General features: G+C 38.7%; 1 protein-coding gene across 2 annotated transcripts in view; it reads left to right on the top strand.

Annotated features, from left to right (window-relative positions):
* Nucleotides 1-18580, top strand: part of LOC139468518 (protein lin-54 homolog) — a 30499-nt gene that overhangs the window by 1564 nt on the left and 10355 nt on the right. The window contains exons 2-8 of one of the 2 annotated variants that reach the window (XM_071250523.1): nucleotides 162-1186; nucleotides 11037-11217; nucleotides 12969-13102; nucleotides 14150-14395; nucleotides 16718-16914; nucleotides 17203-17277; nucleotides 17948-18102. In XM_071250523.1, the coding sequence (XP_071106624.1) occupies nucleotides 162-1186; nucleotides 11037-11217; nucleotides 12969-13102; nucleotides 14150-14395; nucleotides 16718-16914; nucleotides 17203-17277; nucleotides 17948-18102 (2013 nt within the window). Of the gene's footprint in view, nucleotides 1-161; nucleotides 1187-11033; nucleotides 11218-12968; nucleotides 13103-14149; nucleotides 14396-16717; nucleotides 16915-17202; nucleotides 17278-17947; nucleotides 18103-18580 lie in introns of both variants that reach the window. The other variant, XM_071250522.1, reaches the window with a different exon arrangement.

The raw sequence follows: 18580 nt of genomic DNA, 5'->3' as shown, positions 1-18580 counted from the left end.
GATATGAAATGGTAAACTGCCTGTCAGGAGTAAGTATCTTTATCAAAATTTGTGTGGTATTCATTGATTGCTATTCCCTGTTGATTTGCTTTTAAGGAGTTGCATTTTTCTTTGAGCTTTGTGCTGCTTGGATATCTACAGCTTTGTTTTATCTTTTTCAGGCATTACCAAAAATGACGAAACAGATGGATTGCTCTTAACATCTATTGAGAATGTGAATGTAGACACAACACCACTTCCCATTGTGAAAACAATCTCTTCAGAGGGTGTGTCTCTATTGACTCCATTGATGGGACGTGCTGACCAGGCAAATAGTTCGGGGTCGGACATCAAGACTGTGGAAGTCATTGGGGTTGATTCTGACAAGTTGCAGCCAAAAGATATTGTGTCGAGTGGTGATTCTGTTGTGATTCAACCTTCTACCAGTTTGATTGGATCATTATCTTCTGCACTTCAAGGCACACAGACCATTTATCTGAGAGGCCCTGGTGTTGGTGGTTCTCTGGATTCTTTTGCAGGTGGTACCAAGACTATTGTTGTACAGTCCCCTAGCAACAGTGGAGTTTTGGGAACGGATAGTGGACATCAGACCATACGGGTTGATACAGGCAGTGTTCGAGCCAACCAAATGCAAACAGCAGTGGTGGAGGTGCCATCTAGTAATGACAAAGTGGGGATCAAGAGGCAACTGTCTTCTGGATCTGGCACCAATCCAATTGTGACTAAAGTGATAATTACTAAAAACCCTACGACTAGTCAGCCCCAGGCTGTTCCTGTGCAAATGGCTCAAGTTCAGCCAGGTCAGACTGTTTCATTGCAATCACTAGCTGGGATAAATGTGATGCCACACGTTCAGTCTCCTACAAAAAATGTGACTATAACCTCACAGGGAATTGTGTCCCCTATGAAAACAGTGCTAGCAACATTACCAGGATCTCCTACAAAAGTCATCCCTGTAAATAAAGTCCCTCTCTCGCCTGCAAAAACTCCTACAAAAATTACTATGATCCCTGTGTCTATAGCTAAATCTCCACAACGTTTAATGACAGTATCAGCGAGTGGCACTGTAATGGCAAGGACATTCACAGACTTAGCAAGCACGCATACTACATGCACAACTTCAGCGGCCAAACCTGCAACCATCACAATGTCTCCATCTAAACTCATAATTAAGCAAGGCAATGGGGTAAGCAAACATGACCAATAATAATTTCTTTTCTCATTGATGTTTCAGATTAATCTTGTGCTGACCAGGAGGTACAACCAGCTGAAAATATATGGCAGGCAGTGAAATTTTGTGACTCAAATGTTATTGTGTCTATGATTTGAGATGATACCAGGTATTTATTTAGGATTCTAAACTAAGTCAGTAAGTGCCGATGGCAGGCGGTGGAGGTGCACAGTTTGACAGATATACCCCAATTTGGAATACCAATGAAAAGTATCACAATGTTTGTAACATACCGGTGTATTGCATTTTCATGTTGTTAGCAAAGTTTACATAACTGACAAGTCCAGTTGAAATTAGCAACTTATCCCTGTGATAAAAAATTGAATCAAACTGTGACCAGCTTCCTTTATCTAATGTGTCTTTTACCAGGGTACGTATAGGCATCAAAAGCTTTGAACTTTGAGGTCCCTCTTGAAAAGCCTTGATTTTCAGTGTCAACCTTAAGAAACCTTGACAATCACCAAAATAGCTTGAAAAGCCTTGAATATATATTATGCTGGATTTAAAAAAACTATAAAGCTAACCCAACTATAAAACCTTGAAAATGACAGTTGACAGCCTGGAAACGCGAACCTTAAATCGCAAATCTGATGTATGGCTCTATTTTTAATTTTATTAAGCTCATAACACTTACAGTTACAGATGAAAGAAAGCATTCAATAGTGGTGATGGAAACTAACAGTTTTAGTCCACTAGTCCTTTTAATGAAAACATAAAGCAAAACCCTTACAAAGGGCAAATTTCTACTAGTCCTTATGATACCTAACTATTGGGCAGTTTGGCAAGGACTATAGGACTAGCAACAATTTGTATTGCTGGTCACGAGTTTGAGACATGGAATATTTACAGATATTTTTTTTCAAAATGGAATTAAAAATGCAACGTGCAGTGGGTTTTATGATGATTTGGCAGTGCATGAGAAGGCAAGAAAATATTTTTTTTAGCCTTGATATCTTCTAAATTTCCTCACAGAAATCTTTTGTCACATTTTATTAAAGTTTAAGTCATGAGGTCATGCTCCGGTATGAGGGTTTGTTGTTAAACATTCTCAAAAAGAATTCAATAGTTTTATTGCCAAATTTGTAGTATATTTCCTTCGGTTGAAATGATACAGCAAGTTCACAATACGATACTTATCGCAATATGCATATTTACATCAAATCTTGTGGAAACTTCTTTCAGAGCAGTTAAAAAGGTAAAGCTAGCTGTGGACACATGTTCATAGCAGCTATTTTTCGTAATGAACTTGAAACCCTAATTACAACACATTTCACAATAAAAAGTTATTTTAGCAAGTGTATCATTTTGTATTGATACAGAAAAAAAGGTAAAGTGATTCATATCATCACATGAAAACTCATGATGCGCCTGTGCTCCAGTGCATTGATGCATTGTTTCACCCCTAATATTTGCACTACTTTTTAAAGCTTTTTGTCAACATCAGTCTACATGGTCTAAGATCAAGGTAACTGCTTATTGTAAAACTGATCATTGCCAGTTTCTCTTGCACTGCTCCCAAGACCTGTTCATTGAAGGGCCCAATAGACCCTTCGTTGACAAAAAAGGGGTCTTTTTCAATAAGAAGCCAAGGAAACTACATGAACAAAGACAATGAGGAGTCGATGCTTGGCCCATGGGGACATTAGGGCTGTACAGTCGTCTTGTTTATCCGACACTCGTTAATCCGACAATCGGCTTTATCCAACACAAATGATGGGAACCGATTAAATCAGTGCAATCCGACAGTCTCGCACTCCGACTCCGACACACCTAATTTGCAACCTTTTGCTGAAATCACTCATTAATCAGTCTCGTTAATCTGACACGGTGATCAGCATACTCCATGGTCATCTGCCCGCGAGTACATAGCCCCGTGTTTTGATGAGAGACGAGTCGACGAGTAGCTGCATATTTAAACGGCTGCAGAGATAAACTTTGTGTTTTGTGTTAAACTTTAGAGGTTGCATGATTAGAAAACATTCCGCGAACAATGTAACACAACATTATGAATATTTCCTTTTTCCTTTTTTTATTACAACATGTTTGAATCGTTATCTATCGTGTAGTTTTCCAATTTTCGATCACGAACGTTGATAATACCTAATTTTGTTTATCCGACATACTCGCTTATCCGATATAATCATATGCAACCAACAATGTCGGATTAATGGGACTTGACTGTAGTTGGCTGCCACAAATATAGCTTGCTGTTCTTCAGCTGTTTCACTTTGTTTTACTGTAATTACCTCGGAAGACCTCAAGGCCTGTACCAATTATTTCTACAACAAACTGCAATAGTTGATAAAATAATTATGAAACTCATAAATGAGCCTCCTTGACAACCTGGAGAATCATAGGCCATCTGTTTTGAAAAATGATTTCTTTGAATCAGTTCATAAAATGGATGCTCCCGCTGAATCCTGTATCACTGGCATAGAACATAAAACTTTGTTTATTTGATAAAACAAAATACTTTGTTTACTTTAATTAACCAAACCATTGAAGTGTCATTTGATTGTCTGGTCCCATTAGAAACATGTCAATCAGCCAAATTCAGAGAGGCCAACCCTGATTGAAAATTTTGAGTAATCAGTGGCGTAAAATAAGAGTAATTTCATGTGAAACACTTTGGTCGTCACCTTTGAGAATCTCTGATGCAGGTTTTCTCTTTGACATTTTCTTTAGGCACAGACATAAGCGAAACACTTGGGTCTTAGCTCAACACTTTTGACATCCATCCTGTGACACTAAGTGTTTTTCAGAAAAACAATGTGTTTTTGAGTATTCAAGGAATATTGTTGTACATGCAATTAGGTCCCTGTCAGCACTCACTAAACCTGCGAAGATCCGGGTTAGAATAGGTCTTTAGCAACCCATGCTTGCTGTAAAAGGTGACTATGCTTGTTGTAAGAGGTGTCTAATGGGATTGGGTGGTCAGGCTCACTGACTTGGTTGATACATGTCATCATATCCCAATTGCATACACTGATGCTCATGATGTCAATCACTGGATTGTCTGGTCCAGACTTAATTATTTACAGACTTCCGTCATTCAGCTGGAGTATTGCTGAGTGCGGCGTTAAACAACAAACATACAAACTGTCCTTGTACTGTAGTTGTAGTTGTCTCCTGTGCAGTGTCTGAAATAACTTTATTCTCAACAAGCCAGACAGGCTTGTGACTGAAAATTATAACTAGCCCACCTTGAATGTTTGAGGCCTCATTTGTTCATACCATTATGTATGCTAGAGTAGATTACAAACAAATCATCATTTTTACAACCCTTCAACAGGAGATGACAGTTTGTATTTCTCGTATGATGAGGGTCTATGTACTTGGAATAAAAAGGACAACATGGCCTACATGTTTTGCAGTACATGAATCAGTGGTAATGAGCCATGACAATTCAGATTTCCTTTTGGATTTAAACTTCTGTCTCGTTGATGTCTGTCATGATCATAAGGTCACTTTTCTTATCTCTTTCCTTTTCTTCTTTGTCTGGGCCGCCTCCATGGTCTGGTGGTAGTGTCCGCCGGAGAGTCTGAGTGGGGCATTCATGTTAAACTGTGGCATGGTATCTCAGTGAGCTAGCACCATCAATCAGCATCAGTCTGGACTAGTACAAGCAGACACACACACACGTGCATGAACTTCACTATATTAGTGCAACAGCATTTGTCATATCGCCATTTTGGTAGATTGTAACCTCCAACAATTTTTCTGCTTTCTGAGATGAACCAGTCAGACACAGTCTTTGAAATTGAGTTAAAATGGAAATTCTTTCAAAATTGGGATTTTGATTAAAGTTCTTATTTTCTCAGATTAGGAGCTGTTTTAACAATGCATTTGATGTAATAGTCTTTAACACCTCACCAAAGCCATAATGGTTGTTATCTGTGGTAATAACTATAACTACATGAATTGGGAACTTGTAATTTCAATTTGGTAATTTGCACTCACGTTGGCTTCAGACTTGGAGCTGAATAACAGCCTCTGATCAGGTCTAGATAAGTCCCTGTAACCAGGCTATGTAAACACAACTTAGAATGAACTTCCATTGTGATTTGTAGTAATGGAAATGTTTTTTGTTTAATACAGAAAGTCTACACTATGTACGCTGACTGTCAGTATAAATAGAATAATAAGTACTGAAAGCTTCTGTTGACATCGGGAAGGTATGGATAAATTATACCTTTGTTAAACTATTAGCATTAGGGTTATGACAAGGGCTCTTTACTTTATGGTTAATGCTGTGTTTGTGTCATCTGTGAATACAACAAAATGCAAATTGTGATACTTTTTTAAGCTCTCATACACCATGTACACATGCCTCTGGAATGCTAGTGTGACTGAGTCAAGTATGTGGGCTGGCTGAAGCTGTAACCCGTCAAATGGCCTAGGAATTTATATAAAACATGCTGCAGTCTGTTTGAAAATCAAAGTTGCAATCTTTTCATGTCACTGTATTTGTCCATAACTTGGGCATTTGGCCAGGACTGTGTGCCGGAGAATAGACACTGGAAGGCAGGTGTAGTGTATTTGTGTAGTCCAGTCAAGCATGTTCTGAAGGTCTTTAGAATGGATCAGCGTGGCAAGTCGTAAAGAGGCAATGCTCAACTGACACTGGATTGTACTTGATAAACTTCATTAACAAACCTTTCACTCTTTGGTACAACTGTTTCATTGGATGTTCAAGTGATTCTTGCAGCTATTTTAATGCTGACTTATTACAATCAGAAAAGCTTGTGCGATGAAAAAACTCGAATGCCCATAGATTCCAATTGAAAAAGCATGTTGTGCCTAGTCAATGTATCTTCAACAGTGGCTGATTGGTTTGTTAAAAGATAACACCCTTCTTACAATGGTAGGTTTTGCAAACAAAGATGGCTTCCCAGAGAGGTGCAAACGGGTATACAACTGTTCATTTACTTTTACATGATTTCCAGGGATTTTGACGAAACAGGTTTTCAAGTTAAAATACCCAATTGTGAAGAAACAGGTGGGTAATAATAATTTGAATACCCTCTAAAAATTGTGGATACCCAATCACAATCATACCCCTGGGTAAAATACCCAAATAACCAAAAGCTTGAGCTCTGGCCGTGTATAAGAAACTTAAATAGCCATGTTTGTCGCTCGTTTGTTCTCTATACATGGGTACACAATATGTGAAGTGAATGTAAAAGCTCTCCAGCACCTGTAGGCAGCTTTGGTTGTATTCTCCCCAGGGAGTTGAGAATAATAACAAGAATGCAAATGGAATACTCTTTGGGGGACAAATATTCCACATTTGTGCAGACATTAGTACCTGGATAAGTGAGGTATTAAATTGTATAAGATAATAATACTAGAATACATTATTCCTGTTAAAGTAATAGTTTTGGATACTATTAATTCTGACCATTGCATCCAAAGAAAATTCAGGTCTATTATTGGATATTTTTTTACTGAATCAACTGGTAGATTGGGAGAAAAAGTGTGTTCAGCTGCAATTTTGTGTTTACTTTACGAGACAAATACACACGGTAATCTTAATCTCTGCATATGAAACTATGCAAGAAATACATTTGAAATGGTTGTTTGTTTGTTGTTTAATGCCACACTCAGCAACATTCCAGCTACATGACGGCAGTCTTTTGTTAATTGTGGGACTCAACACATACATTCTGTTATTTAGTTTTTACTACGATATATTCAAATTTGACCTTGTTCTTAACATGCTCTTATATTTTCTCAAAATCACTGTAAAATTCTTATCTGAAAGGGATGTTCAAATTCATAGATTTTAGTGTTACATTTTAGTGGATCATGATTTTTTACTTTGCGATACAAGTATCGATCACAGTCGCACACTTAAGTAAAAAGTATCGATTCTTACCTTAAATGTTTTCTTGAATAAGTGTTACACCAAACACTAATTACTAGTTTAAATGAAGGAAATTAGTATAAATATTTTTATCCATTGTGCCATACCTGACACTGCCAACTGTTAATGTAGTAGTAGTGTGCCAGGTATTTGGCAATCTTGTCTATGAAAAAGATGGTTTTCGCACCACGCATACGTATCGGATCGCACAGTTGGTGTATTGTCCAAGCCCTAGTCAATGCTGACAATGCGTTTACTGAGTGGGCCTCTTTGTCAATATTTTAAACTTTTGACTACATTTCCAGGAGAGCTACAGTGCCAGTAGTATTGTTTCAACCCATTTACCATGGAAGACTATTCTTGTGTTCATTTACAAGCAGATACAATTGCATAAGGTAAATAGGCTTGAATTTCAGAGCTATAGATCAGCTGCGTAGATTACTCCCCAAAAATATCCAAAACCCAATTACTTTCAATTACCTTGTGTACAGAAACGCATGCATTAAATGAAAAACTCAAATGTATAAAAACAGCACGCGTAAATATCCAATGAAGCTTTTTCAGCATGTGTACAATTATGAGCTAATTTACTTTCTGAATCGAGCCTATATATTTAGAACAGTTATATACATCTAAAACATTATTTCATATTTTTTTTTAAATCTTAAAATTTTCACTTATTTTGGGAAAAACCTAATAGAGAGATGAATGGATGGGTGAAGAAATATTGGTTACCCAATGAAAAATGTAATAACCCAATTAAAAGGGAAAACCAAGAGTAAAATCGCCATTGCTCAAAAAGTCATCTGGAGCTTTGAATATTGAATATTGTTTTTGGTTTAAACACCCCATTCCGCAGCATTCCAGCTACATGGTGACAATCTGTAAATTATCAGATCTGGACCAGACAATCCAGTGATTGACATCAAGAACATCAATCCATACACTTGGAATATGATGTCATGCAATTAACCGAACCTGATCACCCGATCCATTTAGTCGGCTCTTATGACAAACATAGGTGGCTGGGACCTATATTGTATAACTCTTACCCAGAAATCCCCCAGGGAGATCAGCATAGGTGGCTGGGACCTATATTGTATAACTCTTACCCAGAAATCCCCCAGGGAGGTCAGCATAGGTGGCTTGGACCTATATTGAATTATTCTAACTCGGAATCTCCACTAGTGAAAATGAATTTTGAAAGCAGTGCATTAGATAAGCAAACTCATTCAACCAGTGTTTGTTCTTGATTCAAACCACTCCATTTACTGTGTACTTACACTGAGATCAACATCCTGAATGTAACCTACTGGCTGAATGCATGACTCAACTGTAAAGTGGGTCAAGAGGAGAAGAGGCTATTGACAAAAATTCTGCCATGTTGACAGTTCTGGTCTAGTGATAACTCATTACTAACAGATCACATCTTATAAACCAGGCTAACTGATCAGTTTTAAATAGTTCAAGGGCCAGGCAGATATTGAAAGGAGGCTGTTTTCAACACATTCAGTACCCGAACAAATAGTGATTCTACCAAGTCGTGCTAGAATTCTACATTAGGATTGGCCCTCACTGGTATCGGTTATCTATGTTAGACCATGTTGTTAGCAATAACAGCATCACCACATTGCAAATATTTTATAGATGCGAATAGATCTGGTTGGAAATTCAGAATATTGATTTTTCTTCATAAAGGTTGCTCAGTATTTAGTGTCCTGGAGTATTTAGAGCAAGTATTGCAATATAATCTGGTCAGAAACTGAAACAATGACTTGAAATGACATCAATGATATCTATATTTGACTTTCGTCACTGTGCTAAAACATACGCAATATCACACCTTTCATGTCGTGACAAGTCTTGGACTTCTTGTCTCTAGAATATGATATCATAATGTGTGTACTGTGTACTTTAGAACTAAAGTTTGCAAGGGACCTTTCATATTCACCAGGGAGGACTATCTGTGCTGGATTATTTTGTTGTCTTTTATTGAGGTGGTTGAAGTATAATGGTGTAAATTATGGTTTGGGTATATGAAACAAACATGCCGATTAAAGTAAACATTGTTCAACCCAGATTTGTCCATTCAACCTACCAAAATATATTTAACTCAATTGATGCCACATCACTCATCACCCTTGCTGTTGGCAAAGACTTCTCTCTTCTTTCTTTTTTGTCCTGGTAGAATGGAGATGATCTAAATGCAAGTCCAATTTCAAACGTTAAGTGGGTGTTCAGATATGTTTCCACTATTTCGACTGGTGAACTTTCTGGGACTTTTCTATCCCAACGTGTGTTTTCACTTTGGAGGCTTCCAACTCTGATTTGATACCTGTAATTTGTCAAGTTCATGAAATGTAGAAGTCAGATGTGATATTTGTTTTATATTTGGTAATTCTCGTACATTTGGCATAAGACTCACACTTTTTCAACAAAACTCAAGCTCTCAGGCAATGCCACAGTAATCTCACACCTATTCGCTCAAAACAACTTGTATAAAAACAGTGTGTAATATTCCCCCAAATTTCAGTCAGACAACCCGACTGGCAATTTCGCAAAGTTATCAGACCAGATAATATGTTGCCAGTCCAGAACTTTCTGGACTATCAGTATCAAACAAAAGTAACAAAAGGGTGAAGGTAAGAAAAGTATTTGGACAGAAACTTGATAATCAACATACGCGGAGGTGACTGAATAATGTGTTTAACGTTTACAGTTAATTTTCCTGTTACACTATATTAAAACTAGAACTTTTAGGAAATTAAGGGAATACAATGATAGCTTGACTTTTGAAAACTGACTGTCTGTCAGCAAAGTAGCCCCGTATCAGACAGTCGGGCAGGCGTGTATTTTAAACATCATATTTTAATTTTATTCTGAATTGCCTTGCCTCACATAAGTCTCAACATTATCTGGAATATATACATCACCATTGGAACTTCAGCTTTTGTCATCATTCCTACATCTCTGTGTTAAGACAATTTACCCCCCCCCCCCCCAAAGTTTCAACTAGAGAGCTCCACAATATGGTTCAAATAGTTTTCGGGGGCACACACACACTGTTGAATGTTTTGTGTGACTTGAATCCAGGAGACAGTGTTGGAAATGGTAACAAGTCAATGTTTTGTGTGACTTGAATCCAGGAGACAGTGTTGGAAATGGTAACAAGTCAATGTTTTGTGTGACTTGAATTCAGGAGACAGTGTTGGAAATGGTAACAAGTCAATGTTTTGTGTGACTTGAATCCAGGAGACAGTGTTGGAAATGGTAACAAGTCAATGTTTTGTGTGACTTGAATCCAGGAGACAGTGTTGGAAATGGTAACAAGTCAATGTTTTGTGTGACTTGAATCCAGGAGACAGTGTTGGAAATGGTAACAAGTCAATGTTTTGTGTGACTTGAATCCAGGAGACAGTGTTGGAAATGGTAACAAGTCAATGTTTTCCAATAGGTATCCTGTCTGCCGCCCTGGGCAGGTAGATAAGACATAAGTCAGATCATAGAAGGCGTCCAATTGCACTCATCTCGCTCTTATATAGGTACAAGCAGCCTCCCAGAAACTGGTGGTGTTACCTCGTGAAGCGTCTCAAATGAGGTAGTGAATCGAAAACTAAACAAATTCCTCACATCTGAGCTCTTCATACAAGGAGTGTAACTGAAGTGTCAAGCAATGGGGCAGACCTTGGGCTGTGAACAACTAAGGGAGGTCACTCTATTTTACAAGCACTTCAATTAGCTGCCACTAACAACCATCAGAAATAAACTTTAGTATGTACTGCCACATAAAATATTTGATTTCATTTAGGATGTGTTTCCTGATTCAATTAGTGTTGTGTGATGGAAATGGTTTTCATGTGCCACTCAGTGGAAAGACTTGAGTGAATTACATTTGTCAGGTGCATAATGTGATTGTGCTTTCTGCTTCATTGCTAGAAGACTAATGTACTGGCTCAATCGGTGTCCACGAAGAGTCATCCACAGCTCGCCCCTGCTCAGCCCGTGTTTCGCCCCATGCAGATCCGAGGGGCAAGCAATGTACAGCAAATACAAGTCCCCGGCAGCAAGTTTCATTACGTGAGGCTAGTCAGCCCTGCCTCTCAAACCTCTACTGCTACAGGTAGGTGCCTTTTTCATAAAACAGTTGGAATGGTGTCACTATTTCATTTTCAAAGTACTTCATAAAATATTCTCATTGGGGTCCGAGGTTGTAGGGTTGACATTTAATACTTTTTTCTTCAGTTTCTATCGTATATGATATCTAGAATAATTAAGTTCAAAATACAGAATTGTGTATGTGTGAATATTGTCCACTCTTGCACCAATTAATTTGTTTATGACTGGTAGTCAGTAATTACTCGCAGCTAGTTGTTACTTCCTTATTGATCAACTGAAATATTGCTTCTTTCTGACAGACAGGTTGCTTACCCTCGTGGCTTCAGTCAGATGGCACAATCAAGAATTTCTGCTTTCTGGCAGATGCTCTTCCCTATTCCCAGTTAAATCAAGAATTTGTTGTCATGGTTCTTTTTGTTTAGAATTTAGGATTGGGAAGATCTTCCGTCTTCCAAATAAATCAGGAATTTGTTGCCATGATCTTATGTCCAGAATTAAGGATTGGGATGCTCTTCCGTGTTCCAAATAAATCAGGATTTGCTGTCATGATTCTTTTTGTTAAGAATTAAGGATTGGGATGCTCTTCCATGTTCCAAATAAATCAGGATTTGCTGTCAGGATTCTTTTTGTTTAGAATTTGGGATTGGATGCTCTTCAGTGTTTCAAATAAATCAGGAATTTGTTGTCCTGATCCTTTTGTTCAAAATTAAGGACAGGATCTCTACATTCTACTACTGTAACAGCAAACCAGAAGAAGCCCAGGACCCCTTAAGTTTGAAAACTGCTTGAAGATTATCAATTAGATGATATAATTTGGTGATGAGTTTGGCAGAAGATTAGGGAATGGATGTAGAGATTTACTTGATATTCCAAACTAAGTGCCCTTGGCAGGCAAATTGGGGTAAAAAATAATTTTTTGTTCAAAGTTAGGATTTTTATATCAGTGCTGTTTAAACCCATCAATCTGACAGTCTCGCACTCTGACTCCGCCATACCTAATAAGCAGCAATTTACCGAAATCACTCATTAAGCAACCTTGTGAATCCAACAGTGATGAACATACTCCATGGTCATCTGCCTACATGTACACAGCCTGTGTTTTCACGTGGGACGAGTCGGCTAGTAGCTGTATATTACAATGACTGCAGAGAAAAAATTGACAATACACAATTAATGCTTTGATTAAACAAAACAGGATTACCTCAGTCTCATTAAAATCAGTAATAAGTTTTCGCTACCACTGAGGACATCCCATTACAGGCCACGTCAGGACAACCATTCGTAATTTTTTTTTATTATAACATGTTGGTATCGTAGTTGTCCAATTGTTGACTACTTAATTTTGTTTATCCAACATAGTTGTTAATCCGACATAATCCTATGCAACCATCCGAATCGGATTAAGATGATTTGACTTGATTTTAATATTGAATTTTAACATTGTATACAATGCAATGTAAAATTAAGCATTAAAGCCTCTGCAAAAGTCCTGCTATCGATTAAATACAAGTCACCTGTACCATAACATTAGTTACAACTATAACAGCATGAATTGGGAAATATTTTAAGATTCCATTTTGGGATTTTTTAGACATTTGCTGCAAACTTGTGCCTGAATATCGGCCTCTAAGCAGGTCGAGACAGATCCCTGATATGTGTCATTCATATCGGTAAACACACTGCATTAAGCACGTCTGGTTCTTTGTGTTTTGTATTCAGCTGTTTATTCATTAAATGTATTTTTGCTTGTTGCAGTGTCGAAACCCTCCACAACAGTTACCCAGGTGATACAGACAGGGCGGCCCATTGCCCCAGCCTCCTTGACAACTGCTTCTCAACCCAGCACTTCCCAAGTGAAGATAACCCTCCCTGTACAGTCAACACAACTGGTACAAATTCCTCTCTTCATACAGAAGTCTATATTCATAATTCCTTGGGGGCACCGATGGTTAAGTTTGCCGCAAATCGCTGTGAACATGTATGTCCTTCAGGCGTGCCAGAAACCAAAGATGGGTTCAGATCCCAGTTCTCCCTGATTATTTGTTTTGGTTTGTCATCACAATATCTGAGCTCGTGGTTTTCAGCAGAGTGTGTCTAAAGGGCAAGTAATATAAAAAAATTGATTGTGATTTTATTACAAATATCAATTTTCCAAGAAACATGAAGTCAGTTTATAAAAGAGATATGTGTAGGAAGTATTTCGATATCCAATTGAAATTGCTGAAGTCACAGTTTCTGTATTGGCTTCCAAAACAAACCTGTTTGGGTGTCTGGCTTTAAGCTACTGGTGCAGCTGTGCATGACAAATGTATTCATTGACTGATGTGTAGACTTGGATGCAGCGTCTATCTACTACATATAATCTTGTCGTCAGTAACCTAGTTTGAGATGTACACACTGCTGAATATAACTGCTCGCAGTGACCTGACTGTCGATCCTTGCCTGCATTGTAACCACGTGATCAAAAGTCAGTGGTCATGTTATTGCTGGCAAATATATTTCTTGAAGAATGCACTTTGCCATTTTTGTCATTCTGTAAATAATATTCCTAATCGCCGGAATGGCTTGTTTATACTTTGAGTATTAGTACACATGCAGCTATCTTTGTTAATTAATAATCGTGATATTTCGTCAATCTTTTTCAAGTTGTGAAGCCTATAGTATATGTGAAGTCAGTAGGGGGCTCAACATGTACATTGTTGTCATTCTTTTTACCTTTTTTTTGTAACTTTGCGATTTGACCCTGCTCCCAATTTTTCAGCAAATGAATTTCTTGCCACTGTAAACCATTTGACCAATGAAACTTAAATTGATTCAAGAGGTTTGAATCTGTGTAACTATGTTTAACGAAACGATTTATGGCCTTTACCCAACTCTTTTTGTTGGAACATTTGAACAGTTGGAAGTCCATTCATGACTTCACCTTATTTCCATAGGTAGCCAAGTCAGGGGTTTCAGCTGGTTCTCAAAATGTACAGCGTATTCTGCTTCCGGCCCCAAACGCAGTGAACACAGTGAGGACAGCAACAAACCAGAGCCTGTCCCAGCTGAGACACAGTGTCCAGGTGTCTTCACAGGGGGGCGTGACAGCCCTGCCATCTGGGGCCACCATCCTCTCTGCTGGTGGCAACATACAGGGACTACAAGGCTTTGCCCTTGTGCCAGCCACATATGTCACTCAGGTGAGACATCATGTTCAATCAACTTCCAGTAAATATACTACACAAGACAAGGTAACAACTTCCAGTAAATATACCGTATTTTCTTTGGTATAGTGCGCACACATGTATAATGCGCACCCCCCTCTAGCGGGTTAAATATTTTGGAAAAAAAGAAATTTGAATATTATGCGCAGAAAAACATTACACAGTACCTCTTCAGCGAAGTCCGGCAAACGAACGGGTGATGAGAAACTTTGTCAGTACAAATTCGAAATTTGAGATAAGAAATCACCAGACATGTTGATTTACCGTTTAAATGGTATTTTTTGTTCAGCTAGGCATTGTATTATATCCAGGGATTAAGATTACCTTGTGTATTTTCTCGTAAACTAAGCCGGACACAGCAATCAGCTGTACACACGTTTTCTTGGAATCTACCGGTGATTCGGTCAAGACACACCCAATGATATAACTTTACAGTATTTTTTTTTTTTACAGCAAGGATCTGCAAAAGTTGTATCTGAAACTAGTTTTTTTTATCAGGAATAATATATTCCAATATCTTGTTAATTTAGATGCAGCTTTTACTAAACATATTTAAAATAATAATAACCCTAAGCGAAGCAGCTGATCACTATTGCTGGGTATTATATTTTACATGGAACCAGTCTGACCAGTCACCGTCAAGGCCCCCGTGCACGTGATCGCGAGAATTACCTGTTGACATATAATCGTCCAACAAAAACAAATATGACTTTTAACGAATCAAAGTATAGCATGTATGATATATGTATCCATTCTCTGTCAACTAAAGTTCGTTTCAAGGCGTCAATTGCGGCAATCTGACCGTGGTTGCTGTTAATAACGGTGAGTTGTGCAATCTTCCGATAGCTTCACACTCAATTTCGCCGAAATTAATTAAAACAATATTAAAAGGAATTTTGAATAAAATTAATGAAATAAGTTACAAACATAAGTCCAGATAAACAAAGAACACTTTTATAGCCAGACAGTGTAATTACATGAATAATTTGCGAACTTCAGTATGGATTTGTTGACATGGTATTTCCGGTGTTACATGCTCACGGTAATGTCTTTCCATGGGGGGAAAAACATCAAAACTCATTAATTCGTGTATAATGCGCAACCCCCTTCTACACAGCTGTTTTTTTTTGGAAAAAGTGCACACTATACTCAAGAAAATACGGTACTACACAAGACAAGGTAAGTAACGCCACATCAGGAAAGCTGTGTGTTGAAATGCCTGCCAGCCATGACAGATTAGGTGTTCTTGAGTTGTATATTTTAAGACAGGGAGACATTACGGTCCTTGTTCTCATGATACCATTTGTTTCTAACATTAAAAGAAAATGGGGTCAAAACTAACCCACCTTTCATTCATCCATGTTAAAACACAGATATGCAATTGCAATGGAATATGTGAATTGCTGTGGTACTTAAACACATTAGGAAAGAGACTTGCATAGTATGGGCACGGGTGGCCCAGTTGTTTAAGGCGACCTATGATTGTACGTTCGAATCCCGGTTCGCCGTGAATAGCTGGAAAATTGCTGATGAGGCGTAAAACAATATTCATTCATTCATTCATTCATTCATTCATTCATTCATTCATTCATTCATTCGAATCCCGGTTTGCCCTGATTATGTTTCTAGGTTTGTAAGCACTCTACCCGTGCTTGTGGGTTTCAGCGAAGTGGTGAACATCGGAGACCTGCATCACTTCGGGCTTTCCTCCTCCATTAAGCTTACATGCCGTGATATAACTGGAATACTGTTAAAAGCGGCGTTAAACACAACTCACTCACTCACTTGCATTGTACAGTCTACACATCTTAGGATGTCATCCGAGACCTTGTGACTCGTCCTGTTCCCTGGCAGATGGGCTTTGCTTTAGTCCATCAACCATCATTTTGGCAACTGTTTTTTCTCAATTATTTCCATTAAACACACACTCACGTAACAAACTTGGTTATCTTAAAAATAATCCTTGACCTTACTAACCAGTTTTGTATTATTTCATGTCCGAATAAACATGATAAAAATATTTTCTTCATTGTTATCCTGTAATTTTGTGACCGTTGATATGGCCCAGTGGTGGGGCCATGTCAACGGTCACAAAATTACAGGATAGCAATGAAGAAAATATTTTTATTCGGACATCAAATGTTACAAAACTGCTGAAATTGGTGAGTGCGGTGTTAACAACAATTAAGATTCTTTTGGTACTAAGGTCTGACAGCAAGAAACACCTGTTTTAGGTTGCTGGACTTTATTGACATGAGTGAATTCAATCTGAACATTACATTGACATATTGTTTATAGATTCAAAAGCAGATGCAGCAGTCTAACCAGTCAAGTCAGCAGCAGCAGCAGCAGCAACAACAACAGCAACAGCCACAGCAGACGATACAGGTGGCGTCTCAGCAGTCCCAGCAAACGCAGCAGAGAGATTACATTCCTATAGCCAGTAGTGATCCCTCTGTGTCTGCATCTGTGCTGGCCAGGAACTCACTGAATGGGTCAGTAACAGGACATTTTACTGTTTACTAGTATGTATTATTACCCTCACCACAAAGTGGGAGAGGGATATAGGAATGGGTGCTGTCCATCATGTTTCTTTTCCAGAGAAGCACACAATACCATGAGAGATATCTTAACCAAACTTGGCACATAGATAGGTCTAGTGGTTAACTGGTGCCATTTGATATTTTGATATTTTTGAAAATTTTATTTTTCGTGTTTCCATGGCAACGACTTTTGACTTAAACTGAAATTGATATTTTATCATTTTTGTCTTTGCTTTGCAGAACAACAACGCTAGAAGCTACTGGTGCTCGGCCAAGAAAACCATGTAATTGTACAAAATCTCAGTGCTTGAAGCTGTAAGTATTGCACTTATCTTTGTATCTGACTGTTAAATCCAGCACTCTGTTTGGATTCTGGGTTAGATAAGGTCCCCAGCAACTTGTGCTTGTTTTTAACTCGTGAACAGCCGGGGTAGAATAGGTCTTCAGCAACCCATGCTTGCTGTAAAAAGTGACTATGCTTTTCTAAGAGGTTACTAACAGTATCAGGTGGTCAGACTCCCTGACTTGGTTGTTGCATGTCATTGTATCCCAATTGTGTGGATTGATGCTCATTATGTCAATCACTAGATTGTCTGGTCCAGTTTGATTATTTACAGACCACAGTCATATAGCTCAAATATTGCTGAGTGCGGCCTTAAACAACAAACAAACAAACAATGCTTGTTGTACGATCAACAATGGTTGTGTCGTGGTTGATTGCATGTCATCATGACAGCGTTGTATGTAGCTCATAACGACCAAGATTATCTGGTTACTTGATAAGTAACACACCACTGTCACATGGCTGGAATATTGGTGTGCGGCATTAAAGAATGAAATTCTAATAAAGAGTTAAATAAGAGTATGTCTCCCTGAGTGTCTATTTGTCTGTTGTTAATTAGAATGATTAAAGTAAGACTACTGTTGGAGATGTAGGTTCCTGTTGTTCCATCTCGATGTCTGACTGGTCCTCTCTTGTCCACAGATACTGTGATTGTTTTGCAAATGGTGAATTCTGTCACAACTGCAACTGTACAAATTGTGCCAACAACCTAGAGCATGAAGAGGAACGTTCTCGAGCAATCAAGTCTTGTCTTGATAGAAACCCCATGGCTTTTCATCCAAAAATAGGAAAAACATGTAAGTGGATGTAGTTTTTTGTGTGGTGGCATATAACACGAGGGCCCCAAATGATTACAGGGCATGGCCGTGCTTCCATGCTTGTCACAAGGGCCCTCAATTATTACAGGGCATGGCCTTGCTTCCATACTTGTAACTAGGGCCGCAGCTGATAACAGGGCATGGCCGTGCATCCATGCTTGTTGCAAGGGCCGCAGCTGATAATAGGGCATGGCCGTGCTTCCATACTTGTCTCAAGGGCCACAGATGATTACACGACAGCGCCCTGCTTCCGTGCTTGTTGCAAGGGCAGCAGCTGATAACAGGCCACAGCCCTGCTTCTGCGCTTGTTGCAAGGGCTGCAGCTGATTACAGGGCAGATCGACGGCTTCCATGCTTGTCTCAAGGGCCACAGATGATTACACGACAGCGCCCTGCTTCCGTGCTTGTTGCAAGGGCCGCAGCTGATAACAGGGCAGAGCCCTGCTTCTGCACTTGT

This window comes from Haliotis cracherodii, unplaced genomic scaffold, assembly GCF_022045235.1.
Source record: "Haliotis cracherodii isolate W230 unplaced genomic scaffold, xgHalCrac1.p SCAF_2, whole genome shotgun sequence".
In the NCBI taxonomy this organism is placed as follows: Eukaryota; Metazoa; Mollusca; class Gastropoda; order Lepetellida; family Haliotidae; genus Haliotis; species Haliotis cracherodii.
Note: the sequence above shows the minus strand (reverse complement) of the source record. Positions and strands in the feature narration are given on the sequence as shown.